This window comes from Zalophus californianus, chromosome 4 (assembly GCF_009762305.2).
Source record: "Zalophus californianus isolate mZalCal1 chromosome 4, mZalCal1.pri.v2, whole genome shotgun sequence".
Classification (NCBI taxonomy): domain Eukaryota; kingdom Metazoa; phylum Chordata; class Mammalia; order Carnivora; family Otariidae; genus Zalophus; species Zalophus californianus.
Genome location: NC_045598.1, coordinates 77379932 through 77405526, shown reverse-complemented (window position 1 = coordinate 77405526; position 25595 = coordinate 77379932). Strand labels below are relative to the sequence as shown.

The window sequence follows — 25595 nt, the reverse complement described above, 5'->3', positions numbered from 1 at the left end:
GAGCCCATCCCCTGCCCCCACAAGGGGCAGGACAACTCTGCCCAAACAGGGTTGCCCGAGTAACAGCATGGCAGGCTCCTCCCCTAGAAGACAGGCTGGGAAAACAAGCAACCCTAAGGTCCCTATAAAACAGGTGCATCTTGCTTGGGTTGTGGTCAATAATTTGGACTCTGTACATTCCCTCAACCATCCCTCAACAGAATGACTAGGAGGAACCCCCAAAATAGGAAAAACTCAGACACTTGACTTCTGCCACAGATTTACAAATTGATACAGATATAAGCAAGATGTCGGAAATGGACTTCAGGGTAACAGTTATAAAGACGTTAGATAGAATAGAGAAATCGATTAATGGCAACATAGAGTCTCTAAGAGCAGAGATGAGAGCTGAACTGACAGAACTTAAAAATGCTATCAACGACATCCAATCTAATCTAGATACTCTAACAGCTAGGGTAAACGAGACAGAAGAATGAATTAGTGATCTAGAAGACAAATTGATAGAAAAGAAGGAAAAAGAAGAGGCCTGGGAGAAACAGCTAAAAATCCATGAAAACAGAATTAGAGAAATAAGTGACACCATGAAACATTCCAATGTCAGAATTATTGGGATCCCTGACGGGGTAGAGAGAGAGAGAGGACTAGAAGATATATTTGCACAAATGGTACCTGAAAACTTCCCTAATCTGGGGAATGAAACAAACATTTGTGTCCTAGAGGCAGAGAGGACCCCTCTCAAGATCAAGGAAAACAGGCCAATGCCGCAACATGTAATAGTGAAACTTGCAAATCTTAAAACCAAGGAAACCATCTTATGGGCAGTTAGGGGGAAGAGATTCCTTATTTCCAGAGGGAGGAACATCAGAATAATGTCAGACCTATCCACAGAGATCTGGCAAGCCAGAAAGGGCTGGCAAGACATATTCAGGGTACTAAATGAGAAGAACATGCAGCCAAGAATACTTTATCTGGTAAGGCTGTCATTTAGAATGGATGGAGAGATGCAGAGCTTCCAAGACCAGCAGAAACTGAAAGGTTATGTGACCACTAAGCCGGCCCTGCAAGAAATATTAAGGGGGGTTCTATAAAAGGAGAAAGACCCCAAGAGTGATATACAACAGAAATTTACAGAGTCAATCTATAGAAACAAAGACTTCACGGGCGCCTGGGTGGCTCAGTTGGTTGAGCGACTGCCTTCGGCTCAGGTCATGATCCCACGGTCCTGGGATCGAGTCCCATATCGGGCTCCCTGCTCAGCAGGGAGTCTGCTTCTCCCTCTGACCCTCTTCCCTTTCATGCTCTCTATCTCTCATTCTGTCTCTCAAATAAATAAATAAAATCTTTAAAAAAAAAAAAAAGAAACAAAGACTTCACAGGCAATATGATGACAATAAATTCATATCTTTCAATAATCAGTCTCAACGTGAATGGCCTAAATGCTCCCATAAAACGGCACAAGGTTGCAGAATGGATAAAAAGACAGGACCCATCCATATGCTGTCTACAAGAGACTCATTTTGAACCTAAAGATACATTCAGACTGAAAGTGAAGGGATGGAGATCCATCTTCCATGACAACGGACCTCAAAAGAAAGCTGGGGTAGCAATTCTTATATCAGACAAATTAGATTTTAAGCTAAAGACTGTAGTTAGAGACAAAGAAGGATACTATATCGTTCTTAAAGGGTCTATCCAGCAAGAATATCTAATAATTGTAAATATCTATGCCTCCAACATGGGAGCAGCCAACTACATAAGCCAACTGTTAACCAAAATAAAGAGTCATATTGATAATAATACGTTAGTTATAGGAGACCTCAATACTTCACTCTCAGCAATAGACAGATCATCTAAGCAGAAAATCAACAAAGAAACAAGAGCTTTGAATGAAACACTGGACCAGATGGACCTCATAGATATATATAGAACATTCCACCCTAAAACAACAGAATACTCATTTTTCTCGAGTGCACATGGAACTTTCTCCAGAATAGAATACATACTGGGTCACAAATCAGGTCTCAACCAATACCAAAAGATTGAGATTACTCCCTGCATATTCTCAGACCATAATGCTTTAAAACTGGAACTCAATCACAAGAAAAAACTTAAAAGAAATTCAAACACTTGGAAGCTAAAGAACACTCTGCTTAAGAATGTTTGGGTCAACCAGGAAATCAAAGAAGAACTTAAACAATTCATGGAAACCAATGTGAACGAAAATACATCAGTCTGACACCTATGGGATACTGCAAAGGTGGTCCTAAGGAGTAAATACATAGCCATCCTAGCATCACTCAAAAAAATAGAAAAATCCCGAAATCACCAATTAACTTTATACCTTAAAGAACTGGAGAAAAAGCAACAAATGATGCCTAAGCCACACATTAGAAGAGAAATAATTAAGATTAGAGCAGAGGTCAATTAATTAGAAACCAGAAATACAGTAGTAGATCAACGAAACTATAAGATGGTTCTTTGAAAGCATTAGTAAGATCGATAAACTACTGGCCAGACTTATCCAAAAGAAAAGAGAAGGGACCCAAATTAATAGAGTTATGAATGAAAGGGGAGAGATCACGACTAACACCAAGGAAATAGAAACAATTATTAGAAATTATTATCAACAATATGACAATAAACTGAGCAATCTGGATGAAATGGATGCCTTCCTGGAAGCCTATAAACTCCCAAGACTGAAACAGGAAGAAACTGACAACGTGAATAGGCCAATAACAAGTAACGAGATTGAAGCAGTGATCAAAAACCTCCCAAAAAACAAGAGTCTAGGGCCTGATGGATTCCCTGGGGAATTCTACCAAACATTCAAAGAAGAAATAATACCTATTCTCCTGAAGCTGTTTCAAAAAATAGAAAGAGAATGAAAGCTTCCAGACTCATCCTATGAGCATTACCTTAATCCCCAAACCAGGCAAAGACCCCATCAAAAAGGAGAATTTCAGACTGATATCCCTGATGAATATGGATTCCAAAATCCTCAACAAAATCCTAGCTAATAGGATCCAACCAATACATTAAAAGGATCATCCACCACGACCAAGTGGGATTTCTCCCCGGGATGTAAGGTGGTTCAACATTTGCAAATCAATCAACATGAAAGAACACATTAATAAGAGGAGAGAGAACCATATGGTCCTCCCAATTGATGCAGAAAAAGCATTTGACAAAATACAACATCCTTTCCTGATTAAAACTCTTCAGAGTATAGGGATAGAGGGAACATTCCTCAAGTTCATAAAATCCATCTATGAAAAACCCACAGCGAATATCATCCTCAATGGGGAAAAGCTGAGAGCCTTTCCCTTAAGATCAGGAACACGACAAGGATGCCCACTCTCGCCACTACTGTTCAACATAGTACTAGAAGTCCTAGCAACAGCAATCAGACAACAAAAAGAAATAAAAGGTATTCAGATTGGCAAAGAAGTCAAACTCTCTCTTTTCACAGATGACATGATACTTTATGTGGAAAACCCAAAAGACTCCACCCCCAAATTACTAGAACTCATACAGCAATTCAGTAATGTGGATACAAAATCAATGCACAGAAATCAGTTGCTTTCTTTTTTTTTAAAATTTTTTTATTGTTATGTTAATCACCATATATTACATCATTAGTTTTTGGTGCAGTGTTCCATGATTCATTGTTTGTTCATAACACCCAGTGCTCCATGCAGAACGTGCCCTCCTCAATACCCATCACCAGGCTAACCCATCCCCCTACCCCCCTCCCCTCTAGAACCCTCAGTTTGTTTTTCAGAGTCCATCATCTCTCATGGTTCGTCTCCCCCTCTGACATACTCCCCTTTTCTTCCTCTCCTGTTATCTTCTTCTTTTTCTTTTTTCTTAAAATATGTTGCGTTATTTGTTTCAGAAGTACAGATCTGTGATTCAACAGTCTTGCACAATTCACAGCGCTCACCGTAGCACATACCCTCCCCAATGTCTATCACCCAGCCACCCCATCCCTCCCACCCCCAACCACTCCAGTAACACTCAGTTTCTTTCCTGAGATTAATCAGTTGCTTTTTTATACACTAACAATGTAACTGTAGAAAGAGAAATTAGAGAATCGATTCCATTTACAATAGCACCAAAAACCATAAGATACCTCGGAATAAACCTAACCAAAGAGGTAAAGGATCTATACTCTAGGAACTACAGAACACTCATGAAAGAAATTGAAGAAGACACAAAAAGATGGAAAAACATTCCATGCTCATAAACATTGTTAAAATGTCTATGCTGCCCAGAGCAATCTATACCTTCAATGCCATCCTGATCAAAATTCCAATCACATTTTTCAAAGTGCTGGAACAAACGATCCTAAAATTTGTATGGAATCAGAAAAGACCCCGAATTACCAAGGAAATGTTGAAAAAGAAAAACAAAGGTGGGGGCATCACGTTGCCTGGTTTCAAGCTATATTACAAAGCTGTGATCACCAAGACAGCATGGTACTGGCATAAAAAAAGACACACAGACCAATGGAACAGAATAGAGAGCCCAAATATGGACCCTCAACTCTATGGTCAAATAATCTTCGACAAAGCAGGAAAAAACATGCGATGGAAAAAAGACAGTCTCTTCAATAAATGGTGCTGGGAAAATTGGACAGCCACATGCAGAAGAATGAAACTCGACCATTCTCTTACACCATACACAAAGATAAACTCAAAATGGATGAAAGACCTCAATGGGAGACAGGAATCCATCAAAATCCTAGAGGAGAACATAGGCAGTAACCTCTTCGACATAGGCCACAGCAACTTCTTTCGAGATACATCTCCAAAGGCAAGTGAAACAAAAGCAAAAATGACTGTTGGGACTTCATCAAGATAAAAAGCTTCTGCACAGCAAAGGAAACAGTCAACAAAACAAAGAGGCAACACACAGAAAGGGAGAAGATATTTGCAAATGACACTACAGACAAAGGGCTGATATCCAAGATCTATAAAGAACTTGTCAAGCACAACACCGAAAAAACAAATAATCAAGTCAAAAAATGGGCAGAAGACATGAACAGACACTTCTCAAAAGAAGACATACAAATGGCTAATAGACACATGAAAAAATGTTCATCATCATTAGCCATCAGGGAAATTCAAATGAAAACCACACTGAGATACCATCTTACACCAGTTAGAATGGCAAAAATTGACAAGGCAAGAAACAACAAATGTTGGAGAGGTTGTGGAGAAAGGGGAATCCTCTTACACTGTTGGTGGGAATGCAAGTTGGTACAGCCACTTTGGAAAACAGTGTGGAGGTTCCTCAAAAAATTAAAAATAGAGCTACTCTATGACCCAGCAATTGCACTCCTGAGTATTTACCCCAAAGACACAGATGTAGTGAAAAGAAGGGCCATATGCACCCAGTGTTCATAGCAGCAATGTCCGCAATAGCCAAACTGTGGAAAGAGCCAAGATGCCCTTCAACAGACGAATGGATAAAGAAGATGTGGTCCATATATACAATGGAATATTACTCAGCCATCAGAAAGGATGAATACTCAACTTTTACATCAACATGGATGGGACTGGAGGAGATGATGCTAAGTGAAACAGTCAAGCAGAGAAAGTCAATTAGCATAGGGTTTCACTTATTTGTGGCACATGAGGAATAGCATGGAGGACATTAGGAGAAGGAAGGGAAAAAGGAAGGGGGGGAAATCAGAGGGGGAGATGAGCCATGAGAGACTATGGACTCCAGGAAACAATCTGAGGGTTTCAGAGGGGAGGGGGGGAGGGGGTAGCCCGCTGATAGGTATTAAGGAGGGCATGTGTTGTAATGAGCACTGGGTGTTATACGCAAATAATGAATCATGGAACACTACAACAAAAACAAATGATGTACTGTATGGTGACTAACATAACATAATAAAATAAAATTTAAAAAAACCTATACATACTCATAAACATATTAAAAACTAGAGGCAATGGTCCAAAGGCTATCCATAAGAGAGTTTTTTTTTTTAATGTTATATGTAATTGGTTTATTGAGGAGTCTCAGCTCAGAGGAGATACTAAGATAAAACTTTTTTCCCAAGTAGTGCTGGCAACTATGCTGTGTCAAATTCCTTTTTTTTCCATCCCTTAATGATAGTATAGGCAAATTCCAGTATTTTCTGGTTATTTTTGGTATTGGAATTCAGCACAGTACTGTTTAAACACCTATCTTATATTTTACCTTACATCTTTCTCTCCCTCATCACTGACTACATTTACAGTTAGGGAGATCTGGAATTGGGAATAGAGAACATGTCTGGTCTCCTGCTCCTCCATTTTCTGGGTCTAACTCTTGTGGAAGAGGGCTATGGATGGGGGCCACAGATGGCCATATAACTAACCAGACACAACATGGTAGTAGGTTGATGTCACTGAGTTTGCTCTAATTAAGATGTTGATGGCCTCTGCTGATGACTCTTTTAGGAGCACACTGAATTTTACCCTAGCCTCTCAGTGGATAAGGATTCTTTTAGTGCTTCATGATGTACAGTGCTTCCCTAGGTGGGACACAGCATCATTTGGCCCTGTACCAGCATCCTCTAATCTTCACAGAAGCACTAAGATCCGTGCCTACCATGTGTAACTGGGGTGTGGAGCGGATGCCCCATACTTTCTTCTATATATGATAATAGCTATTGTCCCTAATAACCAAGCTAGTACTGGCTTCTCCCTTTAGAAATCCCCACATTTGAGTATACTCTCACTGGTTTCTTAGGCATATTCCAGACTCTCCCAAGAAATCTCTTACCATTTTCTCTTATTCTTTAATGGAAGCTCCAGAGTGGGCTGGTTTTACAGATGTGGTATATTGTCCATCTGAGGGATAAGACATATCTCCTCATTGCAGATACCCTCTATCTTTAATCTTTATTCAGGATATGCTTTTATCTCCTTCCTAACTTTCACTTGGCTGGGAAGATGGGGGAAGCAGATGAATGAGAAGGAAAATCTTTCATCAGAATCCTTAATCCTTCACCTTCTACAAAGTTGAGGACACCACGGACCACCCTCCTTCTTCTAGTCCCTTACTTCTAGAGCCTGGAATGAATGACTGATTAAAGGTAGCTGAGGAGTTTAACTGCTTCTCAGTAAACCCTGAGTGGGTGATAGTGGAGGTTGTGCTATATGCAACTATTCATGGCTCTGTTTTAGTACATGGGGTACTTCCTCAGCTACAAGTTATATAGAGATAGGAAAAGTCCCACCTAACACAAAAATCTCAATTTAAATGTTATTCAAATTATTCAAATTACCTAATTAAAATTCATACAATGCATACTGTTGTCTCAAGTACCCAATAAGAAGGAAATGCTGATGTAAAACAATTCTTCTATGATTTATTTTTGTGTTGATAAAAGTAATACATGGGGGCGCCCAGGTGGCTCAGTCGGTTAAGTGTCTGCCTTAGGCTCAGGTCATGCTCCCAGGGTCCTGGGATCAAGCCCTGCTTTGGGCTCCTTGCTCAGTGGGGAGCCTGCTTCTCCCTCTTCCCTGTCCCTTCCCCCCCTGCTCGTGCTCTCTCTCTCCCCTTCTCAAATAAATAAAGTCTTAAAAAAAAAGTAATACATGACCATTGTAGAAAATTTAGAAAATGTAGAAAAGCATAAATTAGAAAATAAAAAATAACCTATCAGTCACAGTGTAAATTAAAACAATGGAGAATCTAAGAATAATGTACAAAATGGCATCTGTACAAATGCATAGTATGAGATCTTTCTTTAGACAATAAATTTATGTTTGCATAAACTAAAGTTAAAAGTTAGTATTCATACTCCACCTGAGGAGACTGAGAGAAATATATTCCACCCCAAGTACATGCTATAAAGAGAACTCACAGGAAGGAAGAGTGTGCTTTCAGGGAAAAGAACCAATGAAACACTTGTGATAAGTGTGTTTTGATAAATGGAGAAGGTAACTTTGGTCCCTGACTTCCTTCATTCCAAACCCTGACTGAGTCCCAGGTGTATATTCTACCTTTGAATTATAAAGGATATTCCTATATCCTTTCAATAAACCCCATGTCAATTTTATTTTACTTAAATGACCTGAATTCATTTCTAGTTTTTTGCAAACATACCATACGAGCTGTTTCCCATAAGTTACAGTTCCCATAAGTTAAATTGACTTAATGTTTTAAGATTCAAAGCAGTATTCACTATCAGAGTTAAAAACCTAGTAGGTAATAATGGGTGACTTTAAGCATTAGGTACAAGATTTCTGAGACTCAATAATTACCTTCTGAAAGAAATTACAGTAATCTCTTCTTAAAATATAGATTGCTACTTCTTTTAATCCTTCTAGTCCATACATATCAGCCATATTGAGTATCTGACTAAAATAAAAATAGATGTTAATTCTCCAATTTGAAAACCAAGGAATAACACAATAATTTCCTGATAATATATAGTCTGTTTAGAAAAAATAATAATCTAAATTATTTTAACTCTAACTTTCTTCCCTACATAATAGACATCCTTTATGGGTAATAAAAAGGACACAGGTCAAAAGCTGAAAGCACTTTCACATGACTTGGTTAGTAGAGAATAACAAGAAATAAATTTGGAGATGTTTCAATCAAATTCCCCTCATATTTTCAGTGACATATATATCAAAGTTCAGGATGCTGTTTCAAAGGCTGTACAAGTTACAAAACTCTTTGCAACAAATTTGTGTAATAAAAACTTACTTGCGAGAAGGGTAATTAATTGATGCTTATCATATTGAAAATTCCTACAAATAACCCTAGGTTTAGAAACAGTATCCAATGACTCAGAGAGTTTCCACTGCTTCTTTCATTTGGCAAGTATTTCCCAGCACCACACTTACTTTAGGTACTTAGGAAACAGACAATCGTTGAGAGCATGACAGAATTTCATGTAGGTTTCCAGGGGGGAAACTTCAGTACTTAATCTCCATGAGTCATGACACTTTCCCTCCAAAATCATATTTATTCAGTTTGTAATTAAAGGAACCAATGAATATTTAAATTAAAAGAGCAGCTTTCATTTGTTTGATATTAGAACAGCAATAAAAGAAGAGGATATTCAAAAAATTAGAAGAGCAAGGTAGATTTCGCTTTCCGGTATGATTTTAGCAACTTGGATGGCATTTCACTAAAGAGCACTTAATAACCACTGTTGGTCTTTAAGATACCTATACTCTTAAAGTAATTTTAAGGTTTTTCTTTTTCTTTTCTTTTGCTGTTTAAGAGAGTAATCCTAAAATTTAAAAATAAAGTAGTAAGAGAACTGTTTGAAATTTGATAAAGATTCAGTTTTACTTTATAAAAACCTGTTATTTTTTTCTAAAACAAATATAAGATTTTTCTAATAAAATCTGAGTCAAATACTTTTCTTAATCTTATCACTGTGAGTTGCTAGATCATCTTTTCTTCTAAATAAGGTGACATTGTTTTTAGATATTCCCAACACACAAGATATGGCAAAATAATAAAAGTGAAGCTTTTACTTCACTGGTACTTTAAAACATGGCTCAACAAAGCAGAAACCACAAAGTAGTAATACTTTTATATTTAAAATCACTAAAAAGTAATACATACCCAACATTAGCTTTGTCTGGAAAGTCCAAAGTTCCTCCATATATAAAATGCATCATAACATTCATTTCCACATGGTTTCTACTGAAAAATAAAAGAAAACTTAATTCAAATCCAGAAATAATTAAGGTTTAACTGATATCAATGATACATTCTATTTTCTAAAAAATTTTAGCCAAGATAAAAGTTTTTTTGTTTTTTAAAAATATTTTATTTATTTATTTGACAGAGAGAGAAAGACAGCTAGAGAGGGAACACAAGCAGGGGGAGTGGGAGAGGGAGAAGCAGACTCCCTGCTGAACAGGGAGCCTGATACGGGGCTCGATCCCAGGACCCCGGGATCATGACCTGAGCCGAAGGCAGACGTTTAACGACCGAACCACCCAGGCACCCCTAGCCAAGAAAAGTTTTAATCTCACTTATATCTGAAGAATATATTCTTCAAATAACATCCAGTTATTCCATTAATTTAAAATTGAGTATAAATGCAGCTATAGATTTTTATATAAGTAATAAAATGTTATTAGTATGTTACCAAATCACTGGTACTTGTTGAGCATCTTCTGTAATGAACTTTTATTTTTTATTTTTTAAAGATTTTATTTATTTGACAGGGACAGCAAGAGAACAGAGCAGGGGGAACAGCAGAGGGAGAGGGAGAAGCAGACTCCCCACTGAGCAAGGAGCCCGAAAAGGGTCTCAATCCCAGGACCCTGGGGTCATGACCCTGGGATCATGACCCAAGGTGAAGACAGATGTTTAACCAACTAAGCCACCCAGGCACCCCTGTAACTAACTTTTAGAGTTAGAAGGGATGTGAGAGGTCACAATACAATCTCTTGCTCATTAGGAAATCCTTTCACCAGCATCACTGACAAATGGCCTCTGGTCTTGTTAAAGCCTCAGATAAACAACTCTATACACTAGAAAGATTGTTATGCTGTACAGATTTCTGAATGTGTAATACCTATGCAGCTGCTCTAGTTTGACCAACATCCTCTTTATACAGATGAAAAGTAAAGACACGACTTAAGAAGTAGTCTGGAGTGATAATTTTTATGCCCTACTGACTACTGGATCTCAAACTGAATTCACAGCCTCCTTCCTTTTCCCTACCTCCCCCCGTGCCCCAGACAGTCTTCTTTCTGCTATTCCTATTTTGTTCATTGTACTGTTATAGGGCTTCTTGCATCTTGTCATACCCTCTGCCTCTGTGCAAAGGGGACTGAATTATCTGGTTCATGGGCAACAATCACTGGTCATTGGTCAGGAGGAACTCAAAATGAGAGGTAACTGGATTTCCTTTTTCCTTTCTTCTCTGCTGAACAAGCATGAAGAGGTGATTGGGAAGAAGTGCATCTACTATAGAATTTCAGACTTTCTTTTGGGTGGGTTGTCACAGAAGGGACATAGTAAGCAAGTAAACTCTGGTTCTTGCATTAACACACATTTTACTGCTTTAACAGTTTTTATCTATAATAAAGGAAATTTTAGGGTGCCTGGGCATTGACCCTTGATTTTGGCTCAGGTCATGATCTCAGGGTCATGATATGGAGCCCGCATAGGACTCTATGCTCAGCAGGAAGTCTGCTTGAGATTCTCTCCCTTTCTCTCCCTCTGCCCCTCCCCCTGCTTGCACACACATTCTAAAATAAAATCCTTAAAAAATAATAATAATAAAGGAAATGTTTTCTTACTTCATCTGCTAGTTCTCTCATATTATTTTGATCAGGAATAAAGTATATTATTTATCCACCCCAACTCTAATACCATCTAGATTATCATCTACATACCTAAGAGGCTGAGATTCATCTTAATCTTCTCCCTCATTATATCACATCACTTATACCTTCAAAATTTCTTGAATTCAGCCTTTGCTGTCTATTTCTCCTTTCACTATTCTGGGTTAGCCTCATTTTCTCTCATCTGTACTATGACTATATCTTCTCTCTCATGCGGGTTTCCTACCTGAAATAACCTCTTCATATCCCATTTCCCACACTGCTATTAGAGTGAAAACCCTTCAACAATTCTCCATAGCCCATAGAAAAAAAGTCCAAATTCCTTAGCTTGGTATATAGTGTTCTTTTATCTTACCTCTAGTTCTCTCTCTCTAGAAGCTGTTCCAAGAAAAATGAACTACTCATTTCCTATACCTGAACTACTTAAAATTCTTTATACATCTATGCCATAGTACATCTGTTCACTGTTTAAAATGCTCTCCCTCTCTACTTATTTCATCTTGCAGACACCAGACATGTGGCTCTTTATCTCTGATTGTTTCTTTAATGTCCCCAAGGCCAAAAAAAAAAAAAATCACTGAATGGTAAACAGTAATAACTAACATTCATTCAGCACTTAAGAGCCAGTTACTGAGCTAATAAGTATTTCAAATGCCATTTGCTCATTTAATCATAATAACTCAATAACAGATATTATTAACAGTCTTATTTTATAAATGAAAAACTGAAATTAAGTAACTTGCCCAAGGCCAAGTGGCTAGTGATACACTACAGTTTAAATCCAGGCTGACTGAGTCCAAAGTGTAGGCTCTTAAGCAGTACACTATACTTTACATTTCCATTATCACATTTATCAAACTGACTTGTAATATCTTTGTTTACACATGTGTTTCTCCTTTAGACTGAGTTCTGTTGGGGCAGGCTGTATCTTAGATTTATCCTTGCATTTCTAGTAGCAACCGAATGTCAGCATTGATTCAATATCCCCCAGGATGAGAAGAATTTTCTTGCCCCACACAATACTGGAGCTCTGCAGTGGAATCAGTGCTGATAAGATTCCTACAGTTTGTTAAGCACAGTATCTAATATCTGCTAAAGGAAAGAAAGAAGGAAGGCAAGAAGAAAAGAAATGGAGTCCCACAGGGTAGGACTCAAAAAGGTGTTTGATTCTATTACCTTATAATAACATATGCTCAATAAACTTTTGAAGAATGTTTAATGAATGGCTTGTTAAGGCACTTAGGGCATCTTCCTAACTCTTCAGAGAAATACTGAGTTGAAAATATACAAGTATTTTTCAATTATTTTATTTTATTATGTTATGTTAATCACCATACATTACATCATTAGTTTTTGATGTAGTGTTCCATGATTCATTGTTTGCGTATAACACCCAGTGCTCCATTCAGTATGTGCCCTCTTTAATACCCATCACCAGGCTAACCCATCCCCCACCCCCTCCCCTCTAGAACCCTGAGTTTGTTTTTCAGAGTCCATAGTCTCTCATGGTTCGCCTCCCCCTCTGAATTCCCCCCCTTCATTTTTCCCTTCCTACTATCTTTTTTTTAACATATATTATTTGTTTCAGAGGTACAGGTCTGTGATTCAACAGTCTTGCACAATTCACAGCGCTCACCATAGCACATACCCTCCCCAATGTCTATCACCCAGCCACCCCATCGCTCCCACCCCCGACCACTCCAGCAACCCTCAGTTTGTTTCCTGAGATTAAGAATTCCTCGTATCAGTGAGATCATTATGATACATGTCTTTCTCTGATTGACTTATTTTGCTCAGCATAATACCCTCCAGTTCCATCCACATCATTGCAAATGGCAAGATTTCATTCCTTTTGATGGCTGCTTAATATTTCATTGTATATATATATACCACAACTTCTTTATCCATTCATCTGTCAATGGACATCTTGGCTCTTTCCATAGTTTGGCTATTGTGGACATTGCTGCTATAAACATCGGGGTGCATGTACCCCTTCAGATCACATTTGTATCTTTGGGGTAATACCCAGTAGTGCAATTGCTGGGTTGTATGGTAGCTCTATTTTCAACTTTTTGAGGAACCTCCATACTGTTTTCCAGAATGGCTACACCAGCATGCATTCCCACCAACAGTGTAGGAGGGTTCCCCTTTCTCCACATCCCCGCCAACATCTGTCGTTTGTTAATTTTAGCCATTCTGACTGGTGTGCGGTGGTATCTCATTGAGGTTTTGATGTGGATTTCCCTGATGCCGAGCGATACTGACCACTTTTTCATGTGTCTGTTGGCCATTTGGATGTCTTCTTTGGAGAAATGTCTGTTCATATCTTCTGCCCATTTCTTGATTGGATCATTTGTTCTTTGGGTGTTGAGTTTGATAAGTTCTTTACAGATGTTGGATACCAGCCCTTTATCTGGTACATCATTTGCAAATATCTTCTCCCATTCTGTCAGTTGTCTTTTGGTTTTGTGGACTGTTTCTTTTGCTGTGCAAAAGCTTTTTATCTTGATGAAGTTCCAATAGTTCATTTTTGCCCTTGCTTCTCTTGCCTTTGGCAATGTTTCTAGGAAGAAGCTGCTGCAGCTGAGGTCGAAGAGATTGCTGCCTGTGTTCTCCTTTAGGATTCTGATGAACTCCTGTCTCACATGTAGGTTTTTCAACCACTTTGAGTCTATTTTTGTGTGTGGTGTAAGTGAATGGTCCAGTTTCATTCTTCTGCATGTGGCTGTCCAATTTTCCCAACACCATTTGTTGAAAAGACTGTCTTTTTTCCATTGGACATTCTTTCCTGCTTTGTCGAAGATTAGTTGACGATAGAGTTGAGGGTCTATTTCTGGGCTCTCTATTGTTCCATTGATCTATGTGTCTGTTTTTGTACCAGTACCATACTGTCTTGATGATTACAGCTTTGTAATAGAGCTTGAAGTCCGGAATTGTGATGCCACCAGCTTTGCTTTTCTTTTTCAACACTCCTCTGGCTATTCGGGGTATTTTCTGGTTCCATACAAATTTTAGGATTATTTATTCCATTTCTTTGAAAAAAGTTGATGGTATTTTGATAGGGATTGCATTAAATGTAGGTAGCGTTGACATCTTCACAGTATTTGTTCTTCCAATCCATGAGTATGGAACATTTTTCCATTTTTTTGTGTCTTCCTCAATTTCAATCAATGTGATACAGTACATTAATAAAAGAAAAGAACAAGAACCATATGATCCTCTTAAAAGATTCAGAAAAAGCATTTGACAAAGTACAGCATCCCTTCTTGATCAAAACTCTTAAGAGTATAGGGATAGTGGGTTACATACCTCAATATCTTAAAAGCCATCTATGAAAAACCCACAGCGAATATTGTTCTCAATGGGGAAAAACTGAGAGCTTCCCCCCTAAGGTCAGGAACATGGCAGGGATGTCCACTATCACCACTGCTATTCAACATAGTACTAGAAGTCCTAGCCACAGCAATCAGACAACAAAAAGGCATCCAAATTGGCAAAGAAGAAGTCAAACTCTCACTCTTTGCAAATGATATGATACTTTATGTGAAAAACCCAAAAGACTCCACCCCAAAACTGCTAGAACTCATACAGGAATTCAGTAAAGTAGCAGGATATAAAATCAATGCACAGAATCAGTGACATTCCTATATACCAATGACAAGACAGAAGAAAGAGAAATTAAGGAGATGATTCCATTTACAACTGCACCCAAAACCAGAAGATACCTAGGAATAAATCTAACCAAAGAGGCAAAGAATCTGTACTCAGAAAACTATAAAATACTCATGAAAGTATTTTTCAATTGATTTAATACACATTACTGGACCCTACTATTGCTAAGTACTGGTTTCTGCTGATTCAAAAACTCCACATCTTTAATGCTTAGGAAAAAAGTCAAATCTCTACATATTCTTATTTATATACTATGGATATGAGAAGATTTGATCTCAGAATAATTATGCCACATTATCTGTAGTCTGTTAATCTAGAACACTAGCATAATTATTACAATGTTTACTATTCCATGCACTTTCCCTCAAAATTTCAAGAGCCATTCTTATTGTTAATGAGAATTGGTCATTTATGTTTAAATAATAGTTTAAGACTTGACATATTTACGTAAAAGATAATAATGACTAAATAAAAACAAAAGTAGTTTTATTAAAATAAATAGCAAAATCTAGACATTTGAGCTTATATATCAATATATATGAGTTATAAAAATGACAAGAAGCCACTTTCCTGCAGTTTTACAGATGTTTTACAAAACTGCATTCTCATTACAGTGTTGTAAGTCATTTGTATTTTTACTAAAAGTATTTATAATGACATAATCAACTGGCCTAGAAAAACAACAAATCACTTCAAAAGCCCACAATTTAAATAGAAAGACTGAAAGCACTACCCCATTTAAATGTAATCAGAATAAAAGCTTTTAGGAGATGAAAACATTACATACACTCAGGGAGAAAAATCTATTAGAGCTCTAAGACCAGAGAATAAACATGCACCTCATCTACTAAAATCTCTGTGCTTCATGTGTGCTTCCTAAAGTTTAAGGATTCTTCATGTGGGGGCTAATGTAACACAAGGACTTATTTATAAGTTAGTTCATTCACATTCAATATTTATTGAATGATAGGCTCTATTCTAGACCTTGAGGATACAAGAAGCTTACATTCTAGAGGGAGGACATGGACAGTAAATACATAAAGAAGACAATTTTAATAGTAAAAGTGCCATGAAAATAACACAACAGGATAATATAAAAGAGGGTAACTGGAGAGTTGGGCTACAGTTACTTTAGGTGGAATAGTATGGAAAAGACCAAGGGGCCAGATCATATAGGGTCTTACAGGTTGTGGTAAAGATTTAATTCTAACTGTGATGAGAAGGCACTGAACAATTTTAGTCAGAAGAGAAATATATCTAATTTATATTTCAAAAGATCATCCTGAAAATTCCGTGCAATCCCAGGAATCTCCAAGGGAGACGAGAAAATCCAAATTTATGCTCCAAAGCCCCAAGCCACCACTGAAAGACTTCTATTTACATAAAATGTAAATATGTGGAGTTACAGAAATATTGGCTATGGTTCAATTTTAGTGCAGGATGTGGAAAATTTCCCCCTTCTTCCACCAAAACTGGAGAACTTCCTTTCACCTCCTAACACCAAGGCATAGGTAGAACGAGGATTAGGGGACTCTACTATTCCTACCTCAATTTATTGAAGGCTGTCCATCTTGAAAAATATCACATGCATTATGTCTATGAGTTACCAACTCATTAAAAACATTGTGATTCTTTTCTGTAAGGGCAGACAGAATTTCATTCTAATCTACTGCAGAAAACATCCTGTAGACATACAACAATGGCACAGTTCCAAAAAGGGCTGCTATCAAGCAAAGCAGGCATTGTTGTCCTGGTACTGGTAATGGCCCTTACTTGAACCCATTTCTCTCTAGAAAATGAGAATAATCTAATCTAGGAAAAAAAGAAAAGACAAATATTAATAAACACTATATACTACATACCATACCAAGTACTATCTCGTTTAATCCTTTCAGTAACCTTAGGAAACTCAGGGAAGGTAAGCAATGTCCTTAAAGTCATGTAACAAGTTAGGACTGGATCTTGGACTGCCTATAATGACACCAAAGTCCATGATTTTTCTACTACACTACATTACTCATGGATACATCTACCCAGGTTTACAATATAAGCTAATGTGAAGAAAGAATTTGTTTTGTAGATTACTTTGTTATAATATAAAAATTCCTAAAAGTTGTAATTTTTTTATTTACTTTTTTAAAGCGTTATTTGTTTTAGAGAGACAGAGAGAGTGTGTATATGTGTGTGCAGAAGTGGGGGGAGGGGCAGAAGGAGAGGAAGAAAAAGAATCCTTCAAGCAGACTCCCTGCTGAGCAGGAAGCCTGATGAGGGGCTTGATCTCACACCCACCAGATCATGACCTGAGCTGAAACCAAGGGCCAGCTGCTCACTAACTGAGCCACTCAGATGCCCCAAAAGGTGGGATTTTTTAAAAGCAAAATTCCTAAATCCCTTTTACCCTCAAAATTCCTAAATTCCCTTTAGCCTTCCTACAGCTTTATATCCCATGATACTAATAACATTTTTTGAAAGATTTTATTTATTTATTTATTTATTTGAGAGAGAGAGAGAGACCACGAGAGGGGCGAGAGTCGGAGGGAGAAGCAGACTCCACACTGAGCAGGGAGCCCGACATGGGACTCGATCCTGGGACTCAAGGATCATGACCTGACTCGAAGGCAGTCGCTCAACTGACTGAACCACCCAGGCACCCCGATACTAAAAACATTTTAGGTGGTAATTTGAACACAATCAATCTGATATGTGGTACAAGAGGAAAAAGCAAACATATTATGTGATAATAATAATGGATGTATATAAAACCCGGCATCTGTCAGAAGATACTTTCTTCTTTCATTTTAGTGTTAGAAAACCTGGCTTTATCAATCTGATAAAACAGTTGAGCCAAAAAGAAATGCATCCTTATTTCCAATGTGCTAGCACTGGAAGTGAATAAGGGAATTAGGAGTGAGCCTCCACTGCGGATCTAGCAGCTCTAGGTGAGATGAACCAGTAAGGAGCAGAGCCTTGCTTACCACAACCAAAGTGATGGGAAAATACTGTAAGGGGAGCGAGCCTGATCATTGCTGCACTACTACAATGTATTTTTTATTTGGATGCCACTTTTTTTTTGTATAGTTGACACACAACGTTACATTAGTTTCAAGAATACAACACATGATTCAACAACTCTGTATATTATGCTGTGCTTACCTCAAGTGTACGCACCATCTGTCACTGTGCAACACTATTACAATACCATTGACTAACATAATGTATTATTTGTTTCAGAGGTACAGATCCGTGATTCAACAGTCTTGCACAATTCACAGCGCTCACCATAGCACATACCCTCCCCAATGTCTATCGCCCAGCCACCCCATCCCTCCCACCCCCACCACTCCAGCAACCCTCAGTTTGTTTCCTGAGATTAAGAATTCCTCATATCAGTGAGCTCATATAATACATGTCTTTCTCTGATTGACTTATTTTGCTCAGCAAAAAAAAAAAAGAAGAAGAAGATAGCAGGAGGGGAAGAATGAAGGGGGGGAAATCGGAGGGGGAGACGAACCATGAGAGACGATGGACTCTGAAAAACAAACTGAGGGTTCTAGAGGGGAGGGGGTGGGGGGATGGGTTAGCCTGGTGATGGGTATTAAAGAGGGCACATTCTGCATGGAGCACTGGGTGTTATGCACAATGAATCATGGAACACTACATCAAAAACTAATGATGTAATGTATGGTGATTAACATAACAATAAAAAATATAAAAAAAATAACTGTATGCTTTAAAGCCATGCAGTCTACTGTACCCAAATTATACCTTAAGTTGATTTCACAATCTATTGTACCTCTCTACAGTTAATAATACTATTTTGTATATATGAAAGTTGCTAAGAGAGTAGATTTTAAAAATTCTCATAAGAAAAATATGTATAACTATGTGAGATGATGGATATTAAGTACATTTATTGTGATAATCATTTTGTAATATATACATAAATCCAATCATTATGTTGTACACCTGAAATGAATACAATGTTATATATCAATTACATCTCAATTAAAATTTGTTTAAATAAAAAAAGCAGCTCAGATGGAAAAATAGGGAAACAGGGTTACTTAGATGTAAATATTATTTTTTTTAACATCACCAAAGCAATTCATATAATGTTTTAATGCTATATTAGTGAAGGACAGGAAAAACAGAAGAAAAACAAACGTGCATATACATGAGGAGGACAAATTAGAGAGAAGTTCATTTTAGTAGCAATATCAAGTAAAAAGTTGGTGGTTATATGCGATTTTACATCCTCCATTACTGTCTCTCTATTACTATTTCATTAGTTTTTTTTTTCTTTAAAAAACACACTGTAATAAGGGCATCCACATGATTCCATGGATACATAATTGAAATCACTAATGGTGGCAGCTGCTGAAAATACATCCAAAAGACAGGTTGCAAAATACACTGATATGTCTATTGAAACTGTGGTAGTATAATTAAAACATAATCTTCAAAAGGCCCTAGGATGAAGAAAATGGGGTTGGGTCCTTTTGCATTTCATTCCTACTAAATGAATAAAATATGAAAAAAAGGACAAAATAAAAACACATTATATATTCTCATAAATAATGTTTCAAAATTCCATTTTTTATAGAGTGAGAAATTACAAAATCATAGACATTTGGAGATCTGTTCTAGTTAGGAAGAGAACCATTGTGACTGCAACCAAGAATCAAGATCAAAGCCAGGGTGACAAATAAATGGTAGGAATTTATCAATACTTCCTGTGCATCCACTGTCATGGAATTGCCACTATCACTATTCCACACCCAAACCTCTGGCTAAGTAAGATGCAGGGCTGAGGGGTTCCCTCAGAACTCCCAGGCAATTTTCCTACTGAGAAAGCTCTCCCCCATACTAAAGAATCTCACAGGGATCATCTGTGACCAAAAAAGGTTTCTTTTTATCATTTAACGTACTAGTTCATCTCTTAATAACCATCTTGGCAGTTTATATAAACTGCCACCAATTGTGCAGATTCACATTCATTGCCTTATGATAGGTCAATGAAATACACACCTATCCAAATTACTCTTTAAAAAAAAAAAAAGGAAAGAAAGAAAAGAAACTACCTTTTGCAGACTGAATATTTACAGCCCCACCCACCCAAACTGATATACTGAGGCCTAACCCTCCAATGTGGCTATATTTAGAAATGGGGCTTATAAGGAATTAAGGTTGAATGAGGTAATAGGGTAGGGCCCTGCCCTAATGTGCTAAAATTAGTGTCCTTGGGGCACCTGGGTGGCTCAGTCCTTAAGCGTCTGCCTTCAGCTCAGATAATGATCCCAGGGTCCTGGGATGGAGCCCTACATCGGGCTCCCTGCTCAGCGGGGAGCCTGCTTCTCCCTCTCCCTCTGCCTGCCGCTCTGCCTACTTGCACTCTCTCAGTCAAATAAATAAAATCTTTAAAAAAATTAAAAATAAAATAAAATTAGGGTCCTTATAGAAGATACACCAGAGAGTTCTCTCTCTCCCTTCTTTTCATCTCCCCATGCCCCCATGCACTAAGGAAAGGCCATTAAGCACCAGCTTTCTGCAACCTTAGGTAAGAGCTCTCACAAGACACAAACCTTGCTAGCACTCTGATCTTGCCAAATTGTGAGAAAATAAATTTCTGTTGTTTAAGCCACCCAGTAGTGGTATTTTGTTATAGCAGTCTGAGAAGACTAACACATTATCTCTATTACTAAATGCTTTGTATTATCTCTCATTTTCAGATGTACTTTGATGAATTCCACAACATGAGAAACATTTCAATGAACACATGGGGAAATCAGATTCATAAAGAGTGCTCTGTATGAAGTATTATTTGCAGTCAAGCTGCCCTGTAAGAATTATGCTTACCCTTGAAGAGTAATGTACTTTTGGGAGCTTTCAGCCCAACAGCCACTCAGCATTGCAGCAAAATAACTAGATCTGGCACTTAAAATGGCTCTAAAGGGAAGGGGAGGGAAAAAACACAGGTAAACATTTATGTACTATGCAAAATATAATTTTTTATTAAATTCTTCACCTTAACTCTTAAAACATAATAATCTGTCTTGTTTGTATTTACTGGTAGGATTATAATAATAATAAAAATTATAAACCTATATTTATACCTAAATATTTTTTTTGTTTTATGTTTTAGAGAGAGAGAGCACATGCATATGTAGGATGGGAGGTGGGGGGAGAGGAGGAGGAGGAAGAAAGAGAATTTTGTGGGTTTTTTTTTTTAGATTTTATTTATTTGACAGAGAGATACAGCAAGAGAAGGAACACAAGCAAGGGAGTGGGAGAGGGAGACGGAGGCTCCCTGCTGAGCAGAGAGCCCGATGTGGGGCTCGATCCCAGGAGCCTGGGATCATGACCTGAGCCGAAGGCAGATGCCCAACGACTGAGCCACCCAGGCATCCCAAGAAAGAGAATCTTAAGCAGGTTCCACATCCAGCAGGTAGCCTGACATGAGGCTTGATCTCACAACCCTGAGATCATGATGTGAGCTGATATCAAGGGTTGGACACTTAACCAACTGAGCCACCCAGGCACCCCAATATACCTAAATATTTTGATTACTTAATTAGAACATTAATTCCAATGTCCTTATCTTTTTTATTTTTCCCTTAAAGCTCTTTAACTTTAATAATGATTGAAACTATTTTCATGAGTAAGAGAGTAATAAATCATTTGCAAACGGAGAAATAAAGAACAAAAGATGTTATTTAACATTTTAAGGGAGTACTAATAAGAAAGGCACTAGAACCATAAAGGTCCTGAGTTCAAGTTCAGAACTTACCCAACTGTGCTACAGAACAGCTCTTAGATGTGAGAAATGATAAGAAAGATATTTTCTTTTGAATTGCCATTCTATCTTCTCACATAAAATGTCCATTCATTCTTTAATTCAATAAATATCTATTGACTTCTCTTTTGTGCTAGGCACTATTCTAAGTAGCACTAAATGAGATACACAGAACAACATTATATTCTAGTGGAGAATGGTATGGAAGAATGGAGAGGGACAAGAAGAAAAATATGCTTCTGGCAATGGCTTACTAGGTTGTCTCAGACCAACACTCCTGAAAATAGCTAGGGGAAAAAAGTGAGATACATATAGACATACACATAAATATACAGAGTTTTTTTTAAGAAAGCAAGAATGATTTGGAGGTATCAGAAAGGTACCATCCTGGTAGATTTTGAGACAAATTATAAGAGAGAAGACAAAAAAGCTGACCCAAGTATTTTAGGTAACTTTTTCCATTGAGGCAATTGCCAATATCTCTGATGAATGTAGATGCAAAAATCCTTCCTTAACAAAATATTAGCAAACCAGATTCAACAATACATGAAAAAAAATCATTCATCATGATCAAGTGCGATTTATTACTGAGATGCAAATGGAAGGGTGGTTCAGTAACTGCAAATCAATCAAAGCGATATATCACATCAACACAAGAAAGGATAAAAACCATATAATCATTTCAATAGATGCCAAAAAAGCATTTGACAAAGTAAAACATAGATTCATGATTAAAAACCCTCAAGAGAGTAGGTTTAGAGGGAACATACCTCAACATAAGGGCCATATATAAAAAACACACAGCCTTCATCATACTCAATGGTGAAAAACTGAGAGCTTTCCCCTAAGGTCAGGAACAAGACAAGGATTCCACTCTCACCACTTTTATTCAACATAGTACTGGAAGTCCTAGCCACAGCAATCAGACAAGAAAAAGAAATAAAAGGCATCTGTATTAATGAGGAATAAGTAAAACTGTCACTATTTGCAGATGATATACTATATATAGCAAACCCTAAAGACTCCACCAAAAACCTACTAGAACTGATAAATGAATTCAGTAAGGTCACAGGACATATAATCAATATACAGAAATTCACTGCATTTCTATACACAATGAAGTATCAGAAAGAGAAATAAGAAAACAATCCCATTTATAATTGTAGCAAAAATAATAAGATACCTAGGAATAGACCTAACCAAAGAGGTTAAAGACCTGTACTCTGGAAACTATAAAACACTGATAACAGAAAATGAAGACAATGGAAACAAATGGAAAGATTCTCCATGCTCATGGATTGGAAGGACAAATATTCTTAAAATGTCTATACTACCCAAAGCAATCTACAGATTTAATGCAATCCCTATCAAAATACCAACAGCATTTTTCACTAAATTCAAACAAATACTCTTAAATGTGTATGGAACCACAAAAGACCCCAAATAGACAAAGCAATTCTGAAAAAGAACAAAACTGGAGATATCACAATCCCAGATTTCAAGATATACTATAAAGCTGTAGTAATCAAAACAGTATGGTACTGGCAAAAATAGACAAATAGATCAATGTAACAGAATAGAGAACCTAGAAATAAACCCATGATTAATCTGGACAAGGATTAATTTTCAAAAAGAGAGTCTCTTCAACAAATGGTGTTGGGGAAATGGGACAGCTATAAGCAAAAGAATGAAACTGGACCACTTTCTCACACCATACACAAAAATAAACTCAAAATGGATTAAGGACCCTCCCCAATGTCTATCACCCAGCCACCCCAAATACATTACATGTTAAAAAAAAGAAGATAGTAGGAAGGGAAAAATGAAGGGGGGAGGAATCAGAGGGGGAGATGAACCATGAGAGACTATGGACTCTGAGAAACAAACTGAGGGTTCTAGAGGGGAGGGGGGTAGGGGGATGGGTTAGCCTGGTGATGGGTATTAAAGAGGGCACGTATTACATGGAGCACTGGGTGTTACATGCAAACAAGGAATCATGGAACACTACATCAAAAACTAATGATGTAATGTATGGTGATTAACATAATAAAATAAAATTTAAAAAATTATAATTAAAAATGGATTAATTAAAATTAAATGTGAGACCTGAAACCATAAAAATCCTAGAAGAGAGCACAGGCAGTTAATTATTCTGACATCGGACATAGCTACATTTTTCTATATATGTCTCCTAAGGCAAGAGAAACAAAAGAAAAATAAACTATTGGGACTACATCAAGATAAAATTCTTGTGCACAGCAAAGGAAACAATCAACAAGACTAAAAGACAACCTATGGAATGAGAGAAGATATTTGCAAATGACATATGCAACAAACAGTATCCAAAATATGTAAAGGACTTATACAATTCAACACCAAAAAAGCAAACAATCCAAGTTAAAAATGAACAGAAGACATGAACAGACATTTCTACAAAGAAGACATATAGATGGCCAACAGATACATGAAAAGATGCTCAACAGCACTCATCAGCAGGGAAATACAAATCAAAACCACCATGATATATCACCTCACACTTGTCAGAATGGCTAAAATAAAAAACATGAGAAACAACAAATGTCAGCGAGGATATGCAGAAAAAGAACCTCATGCACTGTTGATAGGAATACAAGCTGGTACAGCCATTGTGGAAAATAATATGGAGGTTGCTCAAAAAGTTAAAAATAGGACTACCTTACAATCCAGCAACTACTCTAGTAGTATTTACCCAGGAATACAGAAATACTAATTCAAAGGGATACATGCACCCCAATGTTTACAGCATTATTATCTACAATAGCCAAATTATGGAAGCAGCCCAAGTTTTCACTGATAGATGATGAATGGATAAAGAAGAGATATATTTATTATATAATATATATAAAAGGAATGACATCTTACCATTTGCAACTACACGGATGGAGCGAGACGGTAAAACGCTAAGTGAAATAAGCCAGTTGGAGAAAGACAAATACTGTATGATTCCACTCATATGTGGAATTTAAGAAACAAAACAAAGGAAAAAAAAAAGACACAAACCAAAAAGCAGACTCTCTAACTATAGAGAACAAACATGGTTACCAGAGGGGAGGAAGGAAGGAGGATGGGTGAAGTAGGTGAGGGGGATTAAGAGTACACTTACATGATGAGCACTGAGTAATATACAGAATTGTTGAATCACTATATTGTACACCTGAAATTAATATAACACTGTATGATAACTACAGTGAAAATAAAATTTTTAAATTTTTAAAAAATTAAAAAAACTCATCAAATTGGATTTTGATTATATGTGAATTCTAAACATAATAAACTTAACTGCAAAAAAAAAAGAATAAAAATAAAACCTATTTAATAAAGAAAATTACAGGCCAAGATGACTTCTCCAGTAAAGTCAAACATTTAAGGAAGATATAAAATCAATCTTCCTCAAATAAATTTTTATTAAAAATCAAATACAAATAAAATAGAAAAAAAACAAGAAGAAATACTTTCCAACTCATTTTATGAAGTCAACATAATCTTGAGACCTAAACTTAACAAGGATACTACAAAAAAAGGAAAATTATGGGTCGACTTCCCTCAGAAATATAGATGCAAATATATTCAACAAAATATTAGCAAACTGAACCCAGCAATAAATACATTGAATAAAATATCATAATCAAGTTGAAATTATTATAGGAATGCAAGATTGCTTTAACATTTCAAAATCAAGCAATATAATTTAGCACATTAACAAAATAAAGAAGAAAAATTGTGATCACTGAAACAGATGCAGAAAAGCATTTGACAAAATTCAA

The 25595-nt window shown here is 37.0% G+C and overlaps 1 protein-coding gene across 7 annotated transcripts in view; it reads right to left on the bottom strand.

The window, feature by feature from the left end:
• Nucleotides 1-25595, bottom strand: part of BTBD8 (BTB domain containing 8) — a 113803-nt gene that overhangs the window by 43306 nt on the left and 44902 nt on the right. For 4 of the 7 annotated variants that reach the window (XM_027570442.2, XM_027570470.2, XM_027570486.2 and 1 more), the window contains 3 exons: nt 20856-20945; nt 9589-9669; nt 8265-8361 (listed from right to left, as the gene is read on the bottom strand). In XM_027570442.2, the coding sequence (XP_027426243.2) occupies nt 8265-8361; nt 9589-9669; nt 20856-20945 (268 nt within the window). The remainder of the gene's footprint in view (nt 1-8264; nt 8362-9588; nt 9670-20855; nt 20946-25595) is intronic. The other 3 variants (XM_027570450.2, XM_027570459.2, XM_027570495.2) reach the window with 3 other exon arrangements.